Below are 21,062 nucleotides of genomic sequence, written 5' to 3'. Positions count from 1 at the left end.
ATCTCCGCCTGGCTCATTGAAAATTAATGAACTATGGAGTTTTGATAACGTTTAGCTATATAATCTAGATTTACAAGTGACCTCAAATGTTTCAATCAATGCTCCTCCATAAAAACGCAGAAACTCCAGAGAAAACGTCTTCATGTCAGAATGAAGAGAAGGAAGAATGATGGGGAAAAACGACATGGATTAGTTTCCGTTAACGTAAAAAAATGACGGCATTGTGACGTGTATTTGTGTATTGTCCTATTCTAGATCTAGATAGAAAATTAAATGAATAAGTTAGACTATTTTTGGAATTTTTAGGAACTGGGGAATTTCAAAACGCACGTCTTTTTGAAATACGATCGAATGAATAGGGCACTACGCTTGATGAAAAGCTCTCGAAAATAACAAAGTTCAAAGGAAGTTAAAAAAGTATTTTCAAATTAGAACTTTTCGGGCTGGAGGATTTATAATGTCCACAATTCGGCCAGAATCTGTTTCAAAAACTTCTACGATAGAGGAATTCTGTTTCAACTGCGAGCGGGAGTAATTTTTTTGGTGGAGAAGGGAAAAAAACGGCCAAATTTAGGACGAAAACTTTAGAGATTTAGAAGTCTTTGAAGCAGGATTGAAGAATTTATAGATAAACTTCAGGAAATATATTTTCAATATTTTCCAAACCGTACGCGTTTTATTGAGTCTCCTAGAAAAAGGCCAATAGCATAGTTACAATTGACATTGCAAACTTCAATAAAAAAGGCAAACCTTCGGTTTTAGCTTGAGGAGCTGAACTATTAAAGAATATACACATCATTGCCTTCCCGTCGCACTTCCCAAAATAAATGAGGGTGAATTCAATTATCTCATTAAATATTCTGCAGCCCTCGTGCTCAGATTTTTAGATTCTTACCCAAATAAACATAAACAAAGAAAATTTTATTTGGGTTCCTTACCAGAGAGACTGAAAACCGTCCAGAAGATAATGAAGATCATCCACCAAATCCACCAAACCATTTCAATCGAATTGTTTTCAGAATCTGGATTTCAATTGAGAGAGAAAACAAAAATGAAATGAAATTCAAGAAATATGAGGAGCTTGTCCTATTGAACTAATCCAATTCCAGAAAAGTTTTATCAGTTCAAATATAATTTTTTTATGTTTGATCTTTCAAATCTTTTTTCAGTCAAGAAGCCCTAATCTTTGAATTCAAAGCTAATTCAAATTAGGAATCCCATTTGATGTGTCTTCATAAAAGAAGAAGGTCGTAGAACTCGTGTTTTCAAAATAAAAGGTGTCTTCTGAAAGATTCTAAGAATCTCTAAACACGAGGATCCGGAACCTTCGACAATTATGAATTCCAGTGTCATGTTCTTGGTCTGAATCTCAAAAAGTATCAACATACCAAAAACGTGCAGAGCTGAAAGAAAAGCAAGCTTCTACGAACTTCTTCTCGATGTCGTAAATATTTTGTCTCGTTTTCTTTTTTTGTCACCACTCTCGACGAAGCCCAAAATACGAAGACGACGACACGGGTTACATTGGTTCGAGTGCATGTTTTTGGTCAACTGGAAGCGGGAAAAAATAGAGAGAGTGGGTGGTTAGGCATGAAAAATGAAAGAAAAACAAGGAAATTATAACGGCAATTGTTGCTGCTATTGCGGGAAAAGAGCGGCTTTTGGACATGTTCTCGGTGCAATGTTTTCTGGAAACAAGGTCTCTTTTTAGAATTTTTATTACTCTTTGGCCTCTATTGAATCTCAATTGAAGTCAAAACTGAAAGAGTCCAGAAGCATTAAAGTACACTCTCTATTTTCAAAAAAAGTCTGAACCCGCGAAGAAACTTTAGTCTCGATGTTTTTTTGTGTCGTTAACAGGTGTCGATTCACAATGAAAGAAACGGATGAATGACCTTCATGTTTTTACCTCATTTTTGCCATGTCAAACACACATGACACATTCGAACCAACATGAAAATATCATGTCTTACAAGACTTACCAATCTGATTTATGAGATGTGATAGACTGATAACATGTTGGAACTAAAAGTGATAGAAATGGAGAGAGAGCAAAGTTTTGGACGACGGGTTACAAGGTCAGAAAATAACACGTGGATTTTGAAAAGGACAAGGACGTCCGGTTGATTGAGAAGAGGTGTGAAATATGTTCAAAAGATGAACTTCAGAAGAAAAAGTGGATATAGTGGAAACTGAGAATCTTGCATCAATAGTCGTCAACTCAGAAGCTCCATTCGCCAATTGAGATTTTATTTCTGCTGTAGCTTGTCATTGAACAGTCAAAATATAACTAGTATACAAATTAATGGAACTTCTTAGTGCTGCAAAGACCTTGTGTGTTGAACCTGTAATTCAAACTCCAATTGAGAATAGAAGTTTATTGAAGAACGATTAAATGAAAAGAACACAAAATGACTGAAAACACAAATGAACGGAGGAACAATTAAAATTATTAGATATTAAAGTGAACAAATAGTGAGACAGATGATAAAAGAGAAACATGATGTATGAACAATTTTTATAATTTTTTAAAACATTTTTACAGTTTTTTTTGAAGAGAGGTAAAAATGAGTGCATTATTAGCATGAGTGTTTGATTCGAAGACAACAAATGTGGAGTTGAAAAGAGTTGGAGGTTAAAGTTTTCCTGAGTTTAGGTACAAGAAGATCTGAAAATTATGGATTTTGAACTGAAAATTATTCCCGTAGGGGACTGTGCTTTGAAAACTACTCACTATCTTCAATCTTTGGCTTCTGGAGTTGGTGCAACGGCAGTGTGCATCTCATCGTCTTCTTCTTCTTTGTCGTCGACTATTTCATACTCTTCACTCGTGCTGTTTCCAGAACTTTCATTCGAGTTTTTGTCTACATTGAGGTCTCGAAGTACATTTGAGAGCATTTCGTAAGACAAAGAGACATCCGAGGATTTCGTAGAGTCAGAGGATGCGGTGTAGGTGGATGAACCAGATGAAGCAGAAGAGCAGGACGAGTCGGAAGAGCAAGAAGAATCAGAGTCAGTGTCAGAACCAGAATCGCTATCGGAATTGGAAACAGAATTGGAGTCCGACTCATCAGAATCATCAGAATCATCATCTGAATCACTCTCGTTTAGACATTCCTCCTTGTTTTGTTTGAAGAAACGAATCCAGTATTCGATATTATCCTGGTCATCCTCTTTGTCTTTCTTTTCTTTCTTCTTGTTGAAGTTGTCATCCATCAGATTGTTCGAGGACGAACCATTGAACTGACTAATATTGCCTGATGACGTAGCAGACAAAATCTTCGATACGGAATGTAAAGGGAATATGCGTGGATTATCACTAGACTGTGTGCTTTTAGAAGCCATACGAAGTTTGTTAACTTCTGGTCCGTGAGTGATACCATTAAAAAATTTACGTGGTTGTTCAGGAAGGTTATCAACTGTAGGTTTGAAGAATGATTCGAATCCAAAACCGTTTCGAGTTCCATCAAAAACAGTTTCAAACCTTTCAAAATTCTCAAGACCTCTATCACGAAGAAACTTGAGCTCATCTGAAGCCATCTGAACGGATGCCATATTCTCTGGAGTCCGTTGACTGGATAGTTTTTCCTCTGGAATCAACCGACCAGGCACTTTCTTCTCTGGAATCGACTGACACGGTAGTTTCTTCTCCGGAACCAAATGATCCGGTACAGTAGTATGTTGAGTGGATACAATACGAAGAAGAGCGTGATTCGGATGTGCTCCACGAGATTCACATTTTGGACAGAGATCATAGTCGATGCAGATGGTACATTTAAAACGATGACCGATAATCAAGTCACCACATTGGTCACAAGCCGCATTATGAACTTCCAAACGAGAGAATTGCTTCTGTTCTTCTTTGAGACGACGTTCATTTTCAATCTTCAATGCTGCCATATCCTCTTTCAATCCTTGCAATTCTTTTTGTTGTTTTTCGAGAAGTTCGCGAATTGAGAGTTGCTCTTCTGCGATCTGAAACAGAAGGTAAAGTTCTATGCAGAATTTAAATATTTTGAAATCTATCTCACTTCTGTATCCTTCAACATTCTCCACTTCTTGTCCGAATTCATTGCCGACTTGCACTCCTTCACAAGAGTATTCAACTCGGCGAGTCTTCCCAATACTGGAGTCTCAATAATCTGAACTCCCAAACGAAGATAAAACTTATTTGGATAGGCCGGAAGAATATGGTTGTAGACTTCATATCCAGAAGTGATTATTTTTCTTCCCTCCGCAGTAACTGAAAATTTATTTGGTATAAGTTGACTTCGATCTGGAAACTTACACCACGAGAACTCGATATCATTATTTGGACAGAAATTCTTCTGGAATGTCTCTTTCAATTGATCATACACACGGCAACGACACAACAGATCCAAATCAATATTCTCGACGTGACTCTCGTCGAATCTTCTCCACGTGAAGTTCACAGTGGCTCTCCACGTTTTATTATGGTCACGGCATGCTGCTTCCATCGTTCTTATGAGATCTTCTTGTTATTTCTGGAATAGAAAATGCATGATTCTGTAAGAAAGATAGAGGATTCAACGAAAAAATCTTTGCAAGCTTTCCTTGCACAGAAAAAATTGAATTCATAATTAAGAACCAAAAAACCAGAATGAATAGACATGGGTGTAGCCTGACTAAGTGGCATGAATAGATAAAGAAACGGAGAAATCTACCGAGAAGAGGTCACTATAGAAACGATTCTGGCAAAGAAGAGACGCAGAAAAGAAGGCCCTACCGCGCGGAAAACGTTGCGAATCGATAGAGATGGGTGAAGAGAGAGAAGAAGAAGGAGGAGACACGTCTCGTGGTCTCTCTGATATTCAAACATTATTAGGTGATGGGAGGAGGAGAGAGAGAGTTGCTAGAGAAAGCACTAGATATGAGAGTACTAGAGATTCGTCTGATTTCGAAAATGAAAATGTCCAAGTAATTTCTCATTGATTTTCAGAACTCGGACAGAGAAATGAAATAAAAGGGAAAATATATGAATCAATCTGTGTTTTCTTGTTTTATTTTCCTCCAACTGAATATACAAATAATCTCTTTTCACTCGTTTCCATGTCTCTGTATCTCTGTTTCTCTTCTATCTTTTTGTATGTCTCTATTCGAAAGACAAGTCAGAAAGTAGCAAGAAAGAGTGCGAAAGATGGAGAAAAGTGAAGAGAGCATCAGAATGTGGTCGAGCTGATGGAAAGAACTGAAAACTTTGTTCTATGTTTAAAGTTCAAACTGTATTGAAGGCTATGAAAATATTTATATTTAGGAAAACAAGACAGATACGAAAAAAGACATACGATAATTATTGCATTATAAACGGGTGAAAAAGGCATTTAAGAAACCAGATGAAAATGAAGCGGTGGGGGACAGTTGAATGAAATTATAGACAATTGAAATTGGGAACACGAATACGGTTAATGAAGATTTAGGAATAATTCTGAAAGTTGTCAGGTGTTTTGATTTCATGACACGTGGCAACTGTCAATATTAATCCAACCTGGAGGTCAATACAATTGGGTTCATTTCAAATAAAAAGAGATTTACATGGATATGGATACAATATAAACCCAGAAGTATTGATGATCTCCAGGGGGCGGCAATCGTTTTCAGAGCGCATCAGACCAGAGGCGCTCACAGTGGAGTTTAGCCCAAGGTCGTCACAAAGCTGCTCATACTCGCGATCACCAAACGGTCCAATTTAGGAGGAGAAAAAGTAGAGAACGAATATAAAAAGAAAGAAAATAGGCGGGATTTAATCTAATCTGGCCATGTTCATTCAAATTTAATTCTTTCTCTTCTCAATTCTCCTCTCAAATTGGACCCTTCTTAACCTCAGCAACCAGAAGCTTGTAATTCCTCGTCACCATCCTTCTTCTCCAATGTCAACGTGGTGAAGCTCTGGAAATTTTTTTAAATGACCAGCGTATATGATTTTCGGATTCTTACCTCCGCGACAGTGGGATGAATTCCAATTAGACGATCGAAGTCCGCTTTCTTTGCAGATAATTTCAGAGCGATACCAAATCCTTGAGTGATTTCACCAGCATTCGGAGTGAGGATGTGGAAACCAACAACTTTTTCCTGCAACAATTTTTTATAAGTTTCAGAAAAACTGCAGTTTGTAAAGTGTTACCTCTTCATTTCTCAAGCAGATCAATTTGAGATAGCAATGATCCTTATCCATTCGTTCCGAAATTGTATATTCAAGTGGATTAAAAACATTGTGATAAATAATAATGTTTTCTTTTCCGTATTTTTTGACAGCATCTTCTTCTGCAAGTCCACAACATCCGTATTCGAGTGGAGTGAACACCGTTGTTGGAATTTGATCGTACTCTGTCTGAAAAGAAATCAACTGTAGTTCACGAGTTAAAAAGTCAAGAAACTTACCAATTCGTTAGCTCCTTCGAAGATACGTCTCATCAAAACTCTTCCTGCTTGAATTGCAACTGGCGTCAATTCCGGAGTACCTTCCAATACATCTCCAATCGCATACACCCACGGAATCGTTGTTGACTGTTCGCGTCTTCCGACAACCTTCTTACTCTTTGCTCTCTCAACTCCAATCGTTTCGAGACCAACATCGTCAGTTACTGCTTCTCTTCCAATAGCATACAAAATAGTATTGTATTCTTCAGAAAATTCCTGCATTTCTCCAGTTTCTTCGTTCTTTTTTGGCCAATAAACACGATACTTTCCAGCTTTCTCGTCAGTTTTCTCTTCAATTTGTTCAATTTTTGTGGGAACTCCTGATTCAAATTTCAGTCCGTAAGCTATCATATGTTTGCGAATACGCTCAGCCATGTCTTGATCGAAACCACGGAGAAGAATCGAACGCACCATAACCTGGAATAGTTAAATTTTTCTGATGATGAAGTATTATCGAAATAAAAAAGTTCCGACATTTTTTCCCCCTCGGTGTTTGCGGACTCAAGCCAAAATTTGATAATTTTGGCTTGAGTCCGCAAACACCGACGAGGAAAAAATGTCGGAACTTTTTTATTTCGATAATAAACCGGAATAACTAACCGTGACATCGAATCCCAATCCGTGTAAAAATCCAGCACATTCCAATGATACATATGATGCTCCTACACAAAGTGTTTTCCCTGGTGAATACGGGAGTTGGAACAAGTCATCACTGGTGATAGTGTACTCTTTTACACCGGGAAAGTCTGGATATTTCGGACGAAGACCAGTAGCAATCAAAAATCTGTCAGCGGTGATTTTCTCTACTTTCTTCTTTTTGTTTGTAGCAGAAATTTCGAAAGGCCCGGTGAACTCTCCATACGAGTTTATGTAGGTGACCTAAATTAAGATAATTATAATCTCTCTTGATAAATTACTATTTCTGTACTGTTTTCTCTCTCAATTGTACTCGATACCCCCAATTCAACGAAGCGATGTGATCTTGAACGGAATCACGCAAGTGACTCCATTGATGTTCCGGCTTTCCTTCTAGCTTCCATCCGAATTTCTGAGCGTCGTCTGAAATTTGAAACTTTGGAGCGATGTAAATATATATTCAAAATAAATAAAAACTTACGAATTGAATGCCCTAACAAACTCGCTTGATGCATCAACTTTTTTGGAATACATCCAACATTAACACAAGTTCCTCCTAATCCCCATGTAGTTCCTTGTGGTGATGGTTTCACGAAATCCAAACAAGCAACTTTCTTGCCCAAGCGTGCAGCTTCTTTTGCTGCAGCCAAGCCTCCTGATCCTCCTCCGATGACAATCAAATCGTAAGTATGATCACGGAGCCATTCTTTCAAGTAATCTTTCTTTAGAGCTTGAAGTTCTTTGAGTCCTCCAACAGCATTTCCCTTTATGTAAATCAATGGCCATGAATTATGAAGAGTGAGATATTGAATTGCTTTTTTTGAGGCTGATGAAACTCGAATTCTTTGTACATCGGGAATTTCAAGAGGTTTTTCAACATCTGCACGATCTTTCAAAGCCTTCAGAATTGCTTCGATTTCCAGAATTTGTTTTTCTTCGTCAGATGTATTATGTGAATAGAAAACGGCAATCTTTGCATTATTAGCTTCTTTCAAAGCCTCTTTGAGTGGAATCCCAGGTTCATCGACATTTCTTTCGTCTGGGAGAGTCGGACTTTCCGCCGGAGCAGGACGCTTCGGCGGCGGCATTCCACTTGCCACTGCCCCCATAGACGGGGTAACGCTTGTGGATTGATTTGCCGGAGCTGTTGCTGAAAAAAAAACCATTATTTTCAACGGAAAGAAAAACATAGATAAATGTATAGTTATTAAGTTCGATAAATGATTTGAGAATCAATCAATTACTTCCGTTTCACTTTTTTCGCTTTGTTTTCTTTTTCAATGAAACTGATGAAATACAGTTGAAAAATCAATCAGCAATGCGTCGAAAACAAACAAAAAATCAGTTGATTTCGCGAATTTTATTCAAAACTTTTTCCGGTTTCGCAATGGAGCAGAATTGCATTTTCGCAGCTTGACAAAAAATTCCTTTTTTACAGTTAAAATAGAGAAATTTTAGTGAAAATTTTTAAATTGAGTTAAAAAATAAACGTTCGGTTGAAAATCTTAAAATAAATTAAATTTCTCACCATCTCCTTGCCTCGGTTGTCTTTTGAAGCAACCAAATAGTTCGCCCAATGATTTCATTCCATCTGTAATTCAAAAAGTAAAAACTATTCAAAGAGAATGAGAACGGAAAAGAATCAATAAACTAAACAAATCATACACAACAGGTGACACATTCACCGCCACTCTAAAGGTGTGTTGAACACAAGAAGAAAAAGAAAGAAGGCGCAAACCGGATAGAGTGAACTTTAGAATTAAGGGTACTCACAGAATTCTGAATCCCATTGTGAGGCGGCAAACATTCGGCCAATAAATTAGAAAATAAACTAATTTTTGCTTTTATAATGCGATGTGCTGGTGAAATTTGAGCTAGAAGAAAGGCCCATTTGTTACTTGTTTGCTCCCCAGAATGATCAATAAACTCAACAAAGTTTGTTTTTTTCTCTAAAAATGTAGTTTTTGATTGACGAAGATTTTCAATGTTTTTTTCTGGAAAGAATCTCAAGTGAAGTATGATGGGGATTATTCAAGTATGGCCCCCACCCTAATTGAAGTATTGCCCCCCAAAACCAACCTTAGAAGAGCCCCCCACTTGTTAAACTGGGGTGGGGGAGTATTCTTCAAGGCCAAAACTCTACATCCAACAATGTGCCCCCACAATTGAAAAATGAGCCCCCACCATTCAATATTAACCCCCCACCTGGTTCAGGCTATCACTGGGGCATTAAAGTAAGTCCCCCCATTCTAACGTACGATATGATGCTACAGCATTGAAAGAGAGCCCCCATTTCTCTGTAAAATCCGATGCATCGGAAGATTACAGACTACGAAAGTCCGCTAGCTTATTTTTTGGGATTTTCCAGTCATTTTTTATCAAAAAAATCACGCTTTAATGCATTTTTTATTGGTTTTCTAGGAAATTTTATTACTTTTATCAGAATAATATCATTTTTTAGATGAAAATATAATTTTTAGCTGAATATTGTGCACGTTTGTTATTATTGAATGGTGGGGGGTGGATATTGAATGGTGGGGGGAGGAAATTGAACCATGATCATGTCTAGGTGGGGGGCTATTTTAGGTGGGGGCCCATTGTTGAATAGTGGGGGGCTTATCTTTCACCAAGACTAGGTTGTTCAGAAGGGGGGTGGGGGCTATTCTTTAAGAATCCCAGGTTCTTAAAGAACAGCCTCCCACTTTGCGTTGGTGGGGGTCTTTTATTGAACCAGATCATTCAACAATCCCCCCCCAAATCCAGATAAAGCCCCCCACCAAATTAGTACTGGTAGGGGGCTCTTCCAAGGTTGTTATCAACGTGGGGGGCTCTACTGAGGTGGGGGGGGGGCTTTCCTTGAATTATCCCGTATGATGTATCATCTTTACCAATTCATAGAATTCTCGATTCCAATGATCCATTAAAAAAGTATCATATGCTTCTGAGCAGTTAGGGTCATCCTCCAACATTACAGCATTTTCCGATGTGTTTTCGGTTTTTCGGTTTTCCATGAAAATCTTTTATTTTTAGGGGAGGTTAGATTAGACGAAAACGGTTAAGAAAAAGAGTCAACGACAGTTATTGGAGCTGTAAATTGATTTAAGAATTGGGAATGATCCACGCCCGCAGATTCCAGTATAGTCATCTCCGTTCACAGAGTTCAATGCGATTCCACCGAGTTGTTCACGTTGAATGTATCCGATCTGAAGATGAATCAAATGCTTTTCATTGAGAGCTAATTAGGACCTTACCTTGTAACGGAAGTCCTCAATCATTGGCATATGGACAGTTGTGTTCTGATGGGTAGTGTATCCAGTCAATGTCTCATAATCATGTTGGAAGATTGCTTTATTTCCAACCGTCTCACAGTTATCTAATTGACTCATTCTTCTTTTTTCTCCTTCTTTTTGTCCATCTTGCCAACCGAATGGAGACACTTCCACGACCAATTTCTCCGATTTCAATCCAACATTTTTCCAAAGATTCACGAATTTTTCAGTTGATGGGAACAGAGGATCGGAAGAATTGAAAAAGAATGGAAGATCTACTTGATCCTTGTCAGTCATTCGAATTGAAATATGAGAGAGACGATTCAGAAGAGAGATACTGTAGTAAGTGGATGGAGCTCTAGTGAAATGGGAGAATCTGGAAAATATAAATCACTTGGGAAATGAGTAGAAAGGAGAGGAACCTTGCTGAAAGTGTTCTGTTACAACCGTTTGATGCTTTGGCGTTTTCAATTTTCTTTGCCAACTTTCGAACGAATGTGTTGAAGAAGATCTGGAATTCAGTAAAATTATTTTGAATGGATTGCTTGATTATACATGATTTCCTCTACGAATCGCTTTTTCACAATCCAATTGAACACCAGAAAATTTGTACTTGTCCATTACATTCATCACATTGTCGATGGCAGCTGTCATGTTGTCTGAAATAAAGTAAACACAGTTAAACTGTCCAAATATACATTAGAGAACCTCCAAGAATGTAATTAAGATGTTTCTCAGAATCTCCACATGACAACGACAGAACCATTCCGCATTTCAGCATTTTTGGACGCATTGCTGTCTGAAATACAAAGAAATCATAACAAAATCCGATCACTCTCTTACCAAGTTCTTGAGCACCTGCTCCTGCTGAGAGTCCTTGAATGTGATATTTCCACCCAACACAAGCTTTGCCTGCTCTACAACCACTTCTGTGCATCTCTCGTATGGAACAATGTCAGTTTTGAAAAGAGCTGAAATTTCTTATCGAATAACACACAATTTGCAAAACTAACGAGTGTTCTTCTTCAATTCAAAATTGCAGCTGACAATGAAATCGTGTTGTTCACACTTTTTGAAATCGTGTTGTTTCAGACATTTCTGGCAGACTTGAGCACGAGAAAGTGAGTCGAGAAGTGGGAAAGAAGTTCGATTGTTGCAGACAGCATTTGGATCATCTTGTTGAATATTATGAAGAGCCAACCCTCCAACTCCTTCCATTGAAGCCCAAACAGCCTTGATATGAGCACTGCGAGTGTTCTCATAGGCAACCATTTGGTCATATCGTCTGAAAAGAAGCCTGTGAATTAAGACTTATCAAGAATAAGAAACCTTAAGTAAGGGACTTCTGCTACATCAACCCAATGAGTGATTCCTGTTGCTGCCTCCAAACTCTCACAGATTTCCTGTTGACTGTGAATATCTGAGTTCTTCGATCTCAACAATGATACAAATGCTGGCTGCCCGAAAGGATCTGACAACGAATTTCTCACATCAGCAAGCGATTGCATTGACAGAGTTGAAGCGGTCAGTGAGAGAACGAGCTTCGATCTCAAGACCTTCTGATCTGTCCAGTGATTCAGAAGTGCTTCCCATGTCATTTTAGAATCCCTCATCGAAGAAGTGGCGCGAAGTGGAGATGGATGTCCTGTCATCGGAAGAGATTCTGAGTGAAGACGATGAGAGTGAAGAACGATGAGATCAGCAGTTCTGGAAAAAATACTTGAAGAAGATGAGAAAAAGATGAGAACTAACTCATTCAAATGCTGATAGTCATAAAAGTTTGAATAACTGCTGAGTGGAGTTGTCGCCACCAAAAGATCCACTTTCTTTTCAACATCAGCCAAAACAATATCATCAATCAAGGCTTTCAGATTCTTTTTATCAAATTCATTGGCCATTGGCTCCAGAGTCCAAGAGATTTCTAATCCAGCAGCAGTTGAAGTGTTTAAGGTTTTGACAAGTTCTTCAGCAAGCTCCTTCCGACGGAAATCGTTTGCAAGAATGAATTGCCAAACTCCAGTTATTTGCTTCGAACCGAGGGAAAGGATGAGCTGAAACACGAGCATGAGTTGTTAAATACTGAATTTCGCTTACATCAGGTGCCACATCGATAATCTTATTCTTCCACTGATCAATTTTCTTAACCAATTTCACTGCTTTTTCTGAGAAAACTACAGTATTCTTCAAGTCCAAATCGAAATAATGGACCACAATATGACTGCAGTAATCTGATTTCAAGTTATCAATCGGGAATGTTTCATCAACTTCCTCTGGATCCAAATAACAAAGTCTTGTACATTTAGCAGGATTGGCTGGGATGGTATCACGAATCAGATCCATTGCAAGACGATGAGCTGGAAACGGATCGGTACCACAATCGCCACGTGGATCGTCTGTCAATGCATCGGATATTCCGACTCCAGCAAAGTTTTGCCCAAGGATCCATTTGATCTTGAATAAAAACTGATTTAAACAAAAACCTCAACGACATGATACACCTTTTCTCCCATTGCAGACATTGTCGGGAGATTGACACTCATCCATGATTGACGGTATACTGTAATCTCGTTCATTGACTTCCAATCATAGATCACTGCTCCTCTGGCTTTACAAGCATCTTGATAAGCGACACGTTTTCCAGCTTCTTTTGCAAACATTCCATGAGAAATTCTCAATGGATCTTGTGAGTCTTTGATCTCATATTTCCATCCACCAGCAGTTAATCCAACAACAATTCGTGATGGGAGAATTCCTTCTTTTGAGAGTCTAAATTGTTTCAGATCCAAACCATCAGATGATATAATTCACTTACTCTTCAACAGTTCCTTGTATTGTCTCCTCAAATGGAATCGATGTGTTCGAGAAGAGTGGATTGATTTGAGTGATTTTTGATGGCTCTTCGTTTGACTAGAAAATAATTGTAACGATTTTAGACACTTATTCACTCACCGGAAGTTCTCCCATATCCAAATAAATATGTTCAACCAGTGAATTTATTTCTTGAAGTCTTCTGACAGCCTCATGAGCGAATACACGACGTCCAGTAATTCCGAAAGTAAGAATCAGAGATTTCTCTTTGGAAATAGTTTCCAAGAATGTGGTAGATGACCGGTATTCCAAATGGATTCCATTCAGTGTCACGAAGATACCATCGAATCTCCTAGATGAAATCACTCTCTAAAAGATACTTTCCTGTCCAAACTCACTTGCTCTTTGCATGTTTCTTCAGTCCATTTGCCACTTTTCCTGCATGCAACGTGTCTTCGAACGGCGTTGTTCTCTCAACTCCCATCAGAAATTTGGCGTGTGGATGCTGAGATTTCATTCGCAGAAACGTCCTAATGTTGTCGATATCATATCCAGATTCCACATCGGAAACACTGTATTCAGGGTACCCATTGTCACGATCAATCGGAATTCTACCGTATACCAAGTGAGTGCACGACGTGATGTTTTCGAGAAGATTCGGAGAGAGGCGAGTTTTCTGGAACAATTATTTTAAAGTCTAAAAAAATTAATGATTAAAACCAACCACTGGTGGGTTCACAAAGCAATAATGTACGGGTGAGAAATCTTCATTGAGGTCACTGTAGACCCCTACAGTGAGGAGAACAAGAATGAAGAGGGTTTTAATACCCATTTCTGGAAAAATAGTTTTTAAAAACACATTGAAAAGAAATCACGTGATCAAAAACAGAATCCAACAAAGAGGGATAAAATGAAGAAGCTTCTGGAGCCTCCTCCTTTTATACTCCATCTTTTTTTCTTTTCTGATCAGAAAAAATCTGATATAAAAACCAACATTTTCGGGAAAGAAAAAGTGGGCGGAAGATCCATGAGAGCCCACATACCACATGTGATTGCATTTTTTGGTTGATTGATTTGATCATTTTTGATGAAGAAAAGTAGACCATGGGAAACAGAAACTGGTATCGAGAGGACAAATTGAGGGAGAGTTACAGATGCTTATAAATTTTTTTTGAGATTTGATGAGGAATCAGAAGTTTAGAATCTGGGATCAATAGTGGCATCATCTGAAACTGTTCTCTTTGCATGCTTATTAATGATTCACTCCAAGTTCACTCACTTCCACCGTCAGTTTCAGATCATTCCAGACCAATCTTCACCTCATTTTTGCAACAATTTCATTTCCCTTCAACAACTTTTCTTTCTAAAACATTTCATAACCACTCTCTTTTTCCTTTAACCTCTTCTTTTTGTTATATTTTTGTTCCCTCGGGACCAATATTTCAGTATTCCGTATGTTGACAAACCCTTTTCTCTCTCCTTTTCCTGACAAGAAACACTTTTGTCGTCGTCGCCGCGTTTTTACTTTTTAGTGTCCCTAGACAGGAAAAGAAGAATAATTCGTCATTTTTGCCGCCTCACAAGTTAGTTTTCTGTGTCACATTCACACAAGATTCGTCTTTTTGTGGGTGACAATTATTTTTGAGCTGGAAGGAAAGTAGCAAGATCCATGGGGAGTCATGAATTAAAATTTCAGGGATAAAGAGTACGGAATTCATTTGAAATGTGAAGCTTGTCTTATCAAGACTCAAAACTTTTGCTTCAAGACTTGGCACTGTGAACTAGCGTCCATCCGGTGTAATTTCAAGACAGTAGTATGTGACAAATTGTCGCTGGACGGTCATTTTGCCCATCTCCACTTTTTGCACGTTTTGATTGTTTTAGGGCTAAAAATCATCAAAAATCTGTCTTAACTTATTCTTAATTCGTTCCGGGACCTTTCGGCACCAGACATATCGACACCAGACATTTCTTTTTTACGCCCTACTGTTTTGAGTTTCTTGTTTTAGTGACATTCTGGATACCATAGGTTTTTGATAGTTCTATCTCAAAATTTCACAATTTTCACTTTCGAAACCGATTCCACGTCTAACGATCTCTAAATGTGACATGACATTACTGTCATGAAGGAGTTATTTATGTGAGTTTGCAACAGCTGCAGTTGGAACCAAATTGGGATGAGAAGGCACCAAAACCGAAATATCATATTTAGGTTTGGAGGTTACGAACATGATTTTAATATTATTTTCGTTACGGTGTTTCCTTTTTATTAGCTCTCATAAAAGTGAATCAGAAACTTTTCTGAATACTTTTTCCCAGATCTTCTAATAGAATCTCTCCGAAGGGACCTCCCATTGTGCGAATTTGTTTCGTAACATTGTATGTACACATCTCGTTAGCTCCACCAAATTCCTTCAAACATTTTACTCTGTTGCAATCTGATTAGGAACATGAGAATGACGGAAAAGATGATGGGATGGGAAGAAAGGGAGAAGTTGCGTAATGCGTCTTTATTCGTTCCTTATATTTTATTTTAGTGAGATTGAAATGAGATAAATCTGAAAAGAACGTGGATGAATGTTCATGTCCGGACTTGGAAAATGACCAGACCGAGAGAGAAAATTATGAATTTGAGTCAGCTTTTCAAGGTTGTTCTGACCCGAAAAAAAACTAATTCTACTACAATTTTCATATGAAACTACACAAAGTTCGGCATCCTTTTTCTAACAGAATATTATTTGATGCTCTTAACATTCGAATGTTTTTACACTCTACTCTTCGCCTCTCTCCATTTTTCTCGACCACTTCAATTTGGTTTTTTATGATTCGCCGCCACTTTTCTCATAATCTTTCGGACACCTGTGGACATCTGCAGTTGAGAAACGAAAGAACACATGTGCGTTTACGTATTCTCAAGATTTGAATAAAAAGTATACACTTTGGTAATCGTCTCGAATTTCCCAACTATCAGATCTTTCGAGTTTATTTCGAATTTACACTGATAACTTGTTTGCTTTAAACACAATATTTGAAACATTCCTTCCTCTTCTCGTTCTATTTTTCTCCTCATCAATTCGCTCCGCCCCATAAACTTTCTTCTTGTCTATTTTCGAATTTCTCCGCCTTTTTCGGTTTAGGATTTCACTCAACAGAAAGTAGTTCAAATTTGAAATCTTTTTCCGTTTTCCCCTTTTTCTGTCAATTGTTTCCGCGAGTACTTGCCGCAATGGGACCTTTTTGGAGAATAAGTTTGACCTAATGAAGTTTGAAAAAAGTAGTTAGAAGTAGCAAATGCTTTATTTGATTAGTGGAAGTTCACAATTTGCTGAGAAGAGCAAGAGGTTGTTGGATCATCTTATTCAGATCAATCATGTTCTGAGCACGACTCAGGTGAAATTGGAGTAGAAAGTTTTGAACAGTATATTCAAAAAATCCCATCAATCATTACTCGCACTTTCTCTCCTCCATCACTATGTCTGTCACAATTCATCAGGCGGTCCGCCGTCTATGAAATACGATCCATTGTGCTGATGGTTTTGCACAATGTGCATTCTTCTTACCAGACAGAAGGCTTGAAAAGAGTGTGAGGTTTCGCGCGTGTGCGTGCTCTCTCTCCTCCTCCTAACAGAATATGTTTATTTGTTTATCATTTCGGAGAATCCAAATGCAAATGAGTCTTTTAAGTTTGCATAGTTTGCATACAGGCAACTCACGCTTCGTGATGGAACACATTTGTCTTTTGGCGCCGCGTGATTTTTAGGCATGTAATTCTGTCTTCATGAAAATTTCAAAACTCTTCGAACTTCAATAGTTTAAGGAATTGTTAGATTAAATCTGATTGTGTTGTTCAATGATATTAATCATCCTACGGATACTGTAGGAACAATATTGCATTGACATAGTTCCTCTTTAGAAAAAAGTAATTTTCTAAATTTCTTGCCAAAAATGTTACAATTTTCTCACCTCTCACCCCTATTTTCACTTCAACTCTATAAAAGAAATATCAAGTTTCACAGTGCGCGCAGTCGCAAATTTTATGTGCAAATTCCGGATTTTGGAGAAGAATTGAAGTGTCTTCATCTTCTCGAAATGACGAAATTAAAATTGAAATCAAATCTCCATTTCTTCTATTTCTCTTATCCATTTAGCTATCGGCGGCAAGATAGAGTAACATCAGAGTGACCTTCTCAAGTCGCGACTGTCGGTCACTTCAAAAGCTTCCGTGCGGTAAATCCATGCGGAAAAGAGGAGAGAGCGTATCCATATTCATTAGAAACAGTTGACATATCAGATGGATTTATTAGTAAGTTAACCCTGAAAAGTAGATTGATTAGGATCTTTTCATTGTCAATAAGTTATAGAGTAGTATCCTCGAGAAATGAAAAGTTAATTAAGAAACCTTGGAACAGGATTATATCTTTTCTTCAACTCGGATTTATTCCATTGTCTTCATACTCATAAGTTATGATGTAGACGAGAGGAGAGCGACTGCTAATTAGTGTTTACAATGTGGTCCTGGATCACAATTGGCCATAACAACCGGAGAAACAGGTGCTTCCATTCCGTAGTTTCTCAACACTTTTATTGTCTTGTGTCTTGCTTTGGAAGGAGTTTTAAGTTTCAGAACCCTCTGTTTCTCTCAAATTTCGACTCCCAAATACTTGCCCAGCTGTCTCGAAATCAAGCACTGAAAAGTTGAAAATTTTCTTTCCAATTTTTTTCATTTTTCTTCGCCTTCTCCTTCCTCAAACTATTAATTTCGGAATGATGCAGCTTGGTGAACCATAACTGCCAGATGTGTGTATTTTGGGGAGTACTCCCAACAGAAAAGAAGAAGAAGAAGCATGAGCAGCAACAAGCAACAGATGCTCGGATGGACCATTTGTTTTGTGAGTGAGTAAACGTCTCACTCCTTCAGAATATGAACAATTCGAACCGTCGGAAGGGTGTGATGATTTGTAAACACTCATTCCTTTCAATATTCGGAGAGAGAAATAAGAGAGACAACATATAGTGGAAGTGCGTTCGGAAATCATTCCAATTTCCGGTCAAGTTCCTATTTTGCTTGCTCTACTTGAGTTATTGAGACGACGTTCTCATGGTATAAGTAGATGAGTCAATCTGTGGGCTGTGAGAATGATAAGAAAATATGTTTTGTTAAGATGTTTTTTTTTCTAGAGAACTATCGACGAGCGATAGTTGCAGCCAAATAGTTTCACCTCGCAAGAACGAAAACCCTTATATTTTATAATAAGTCAGTAAAAATTGATAGTTTAGAAAGAAGGATTACGGTCAGAGAACTCCAACTAGGGAAACACAATCACGTGAAAATGCCAACTTGCCCTTTCTGATTCTCTTCGAACGTTTCCAGCTCATTCACATTTGAAAAATGTTCCAGAGAACCTTAATCTCAATTACTTTTAGGCCTGACTCAGATTTCACAGTTTTTTTCATAATTTGAAATTAATTTATTAGAAAACACTTATTCTTGTTGATCTCTTTTCTGCATTATGTCAGTGCTCATCTCACTCTTCATCAATGCTTCCTTCTGTTGAAACTGTTCTGATGTCTGAACTTTTTCCAATTCTTCTGAGATTTGAATACAATTTATATTCCAGTTATTTCATTTTTCAAACGAAAAAAAAACTCCTCCTTCTCATCCACTTCTCCGTTACAACAATTCATCAAGTTTTCGACCTTTTCTTTCTTCTTCATCCTCTTGTTCTTCTTCTTCATCTTTTTTATTTTTCTTGTTTCTGAATCAGAAACCTAACGAATATAAAAGAAAAGAGGGCATGTGTCTATGTGTGTGGCCGGTAATAAATCGTCTCTAGGAGAAGGGAAGCGCAGGACCAGCCAAAACATTCAAGATAAAATCTTCTGAAGAAGAAGAAGAGGAACGGACGAACGTCAGCACGGGTTGGGCGCATGTGAATCTCTTTTCCATCCCGATTCCATGTTTTGTACATTTTGACCTTTTAATTTAGAACATCACACTATTTTTATTATCCCAGTGAGTTATGATCCTGATTTAAATTTTAATAAATTTAAGGAGTTAAGCGACTTTTGGGTTTTCTGAGACCTCACTTCACTAAGTCTCAGAAAAAACTGCGCCATTTCAGATTTGAAATCAGAAATCTTGCTTCTCAAGTATGTTTCCAGAACCCTTTCCGTCTTCTCATAGCAATCAAAACACTTGAAACACTTCTTCAAATGGTTGTTTTCTGTTTAAAGAATGATGATGATGGGAAGAGATGGGTCTTAGTATTTGTGGTTCCTTTTCTTGGTAATCTTCTTTTTTTCTTTCTGTTTCTCAGATTTCTCAAATATTTTTCTGCCTTTTTTGTATTTCAAAACTCTTTTTCACTTCTTACTTTCTTCCTTTTTCGGTGTTTGTTTTTCGAACAGACTTCGAGCAAAAAGCAAAGAAAAATGTCACAAAAATAGTTTGTTTTGAAATGTTTCTAAAAGGAAATTTGAATATGAATACGCTTTCAAAATTCCCTTTTTTCTTCTTTTGCACATTTCTTTTTTTCCGCTTCGCACCGCGCGCAATAAAAAAAGCAAAATTTTATTATTCCGGGCAACGAAGAAACGATTCATCCCTTTTTTCGCAGTTTTCTTCCAACTGTTTCAGTTTTTACTGTACGATTTCGGGCGAATCGGGATAATTTGACTCTTAAGAAGCCCCGCCCCTGAGACCGACACTGATAATTTTCAGTAATTTTTATCGTATAGTTTAGAATATGACATCGGATCGCTCTGTTTATTTTTTCATTCGTTTTCTTTTGCAAAAAAGATCTCAAGAGTGAATTTCACACGACTCACTTCAAGAGGACCTTGTTTTTTTAAATCCATTTGATATCCTTGTTTAGTTCTATTTTGTCTTCCGAAAAAGTCTTCCAATATAGAAGACCAAACATTTTGATTTCCACCTGAACAAATCGAAATCTGATTGACATTTATCACTTTTTGACGTTTCTTTCTCATCATTATTCTCGTCAAAACTCTTCAAAATTCTATCAGTGAAGAATGAGACACCGAAGAGTCGAAAAGTTTAAAATATATAAATTTCGGAATGAATGAATAGAATAAGTGGGTCTTTAGAGGGGGCTCCTCCCTTCCTCTCCAAGATGTGATCAATGTGTCATTCAAATGAGAAGAAGAAGAAGAGGAGCAAGAAGAAAGAAGAAAATGGGGAGAAAGAAAAGAAGAATTGTTACAAATAAATCTATTCGGATTTCTATTTCTATTCGAGACCTAGTTGTGTCATTGTTCTTTCTATATGAATTGTGTCACGGACCACTTCAGTTTTTTGGAAATTTTTCTTTTGGTGCAGAGTACTTTCATTTTCGTTCACAACTTGCAACTTTCTTGATCAAAACGGTTGATCGTGTTCCTGCTTTCTGGTTTTTCCTTTTGAATGTTTCAAATGATATAGGTTACTGAATTTCTATCATTTTATGGATTTGAAAAACCAGACTGAGAGTTCATTCTAATCAATTTTATTGCATTCTAAATATTTTTGTTTTGAATCCCAAATAGGTTACTGTACTAGCCATAATCATTAATAAGCAAGTAGTCATTTACTTAGAATAATGGGGCTGAAAGTTCATTTTTTATTAGAAATCTGTTTGAATTTCTCTTTACCTGATTCAAACTTATTACTCCATTGATTCCGTTTTTTAGTAAAAAATGTTGTTAGCTCTTTGTTGGGAGGATTCGTAGAATCCGTGGGGATCTTGTGTTCGTCATAGAAAACCAGGATCCATCATTCATAGTTTATCCATATTAGAACTTCCAGATAATTGTTTTTACTTTGAGATTCTGGTAGATGGCTCTAAACTTTTTTCAAGCAATACCAAGCCTGGTAATCAAATTCTTAATCTGTTATCAATTGCATGAAGATTC

General features: G+C 37.5%; 3 protein-coding genes across 3 annotated transcripts; all 3 read right to left on the bottom strand.

Moving 5' to 3' along the window:
• Positions 1 to 2,739: 2,739 nt before the first annotated feature.
• GCK72_013813 (uncharacterized protein) lies at positions 2,740 to 4,478 on the bottom strand (the record flags this gene model as incomplete). Its single annotated transcript, XM_053730002.1, has 3 exons — positions 2,740 to 3,975; positions 4,032 to 4,243; positions 4,289 to 4,478. 3 exons carry the CDS (start codon positions 4,476 to 4,478, stop codon positions 2,740 to 2,742), a joined length of 1,638 nt encoding a protein of 545 aa, XP_053584774.1.
• A 1,363-nt stretch (positions 4,479 to 5,841) lies between these two features.
• Positions 5,842 to 8,183, bottom strand: GCK72_013812 (uncharacterized protein; the record flags this gene model as incomplete). Its single annotated transcript, XM_053730001.1, has 7 exons — positions 5,842 to 5,907; positions 5,956 to 6,090; positions 6,143 to 6,349; positions 6,400 to 6,855; positions 7,039 to 7,317; positions 7,367 to 7,497; positions 7,556 to 8,183. The coding sequence occupies 7 exons, from the start codon at positions 8,181 to 8,183 to the stop codon at positions 5,842 to 5,844; spliced, it is 1,902 nt and encodes a 633-aa protein (XP_053584773.1).
• Positions 8,184 to 10,142: 1,959 nt separating this feature from the next.
• GCK72_013811 (uncharacterized protein) lies at positions 10,143 to 13,983 on the bottom strand (the record flags this gene model as incomplete). Its single annotated transcript, XM_053730000.1, has 15 exons — positions 10,143 to 10,277; positions 10,326 to 10,719; positions 10,766 to 10,854; positions 10,899 to 11,002; positions 11,052 to 11,142; positions 11,187 to 11,314; positions 11,357 to 11,628; positions 11,673 to 12,050; positions 12,096 to 12,394; positions 12,438 to 12,794; positions 12,842 to 13,109; positions 13,156 to 13,250; positions 13,293 to 13,503; positions 13,550 to 13,827; positions 13,876 to 13,983. 15 exons carry the CDS (start codon positions 13,981 to 13,983, stop codon positions 10,143 to 10,145), a joined length of 3,207 nt encoding a protein of 1,068 aa, XP_053584772.1.
• Positions 13,984 to 21,062: the final 7,079 nt, after the last annotated feature.

The sequence above is a fragment of the Caenorhabditis remanei genome, chromosome IV, assembly GCF_010183535.1.
Source record: "Caenorhabditis remanei strain PX506 chromosome IV, whole genome shotgun sequence".
Lineage (NCBI taxonomy): Eukaryota > Metazoa > Nematoda > Chromadorea > Rhabditida > Rhabditidae > Caenorhabditis > Caenorhabditis remanei.
The sequence above is the reverse complement of the archived record's forward strand: the minus strand, read 5'-3'. Positions and strand labels throughout refer to the sequence as shown.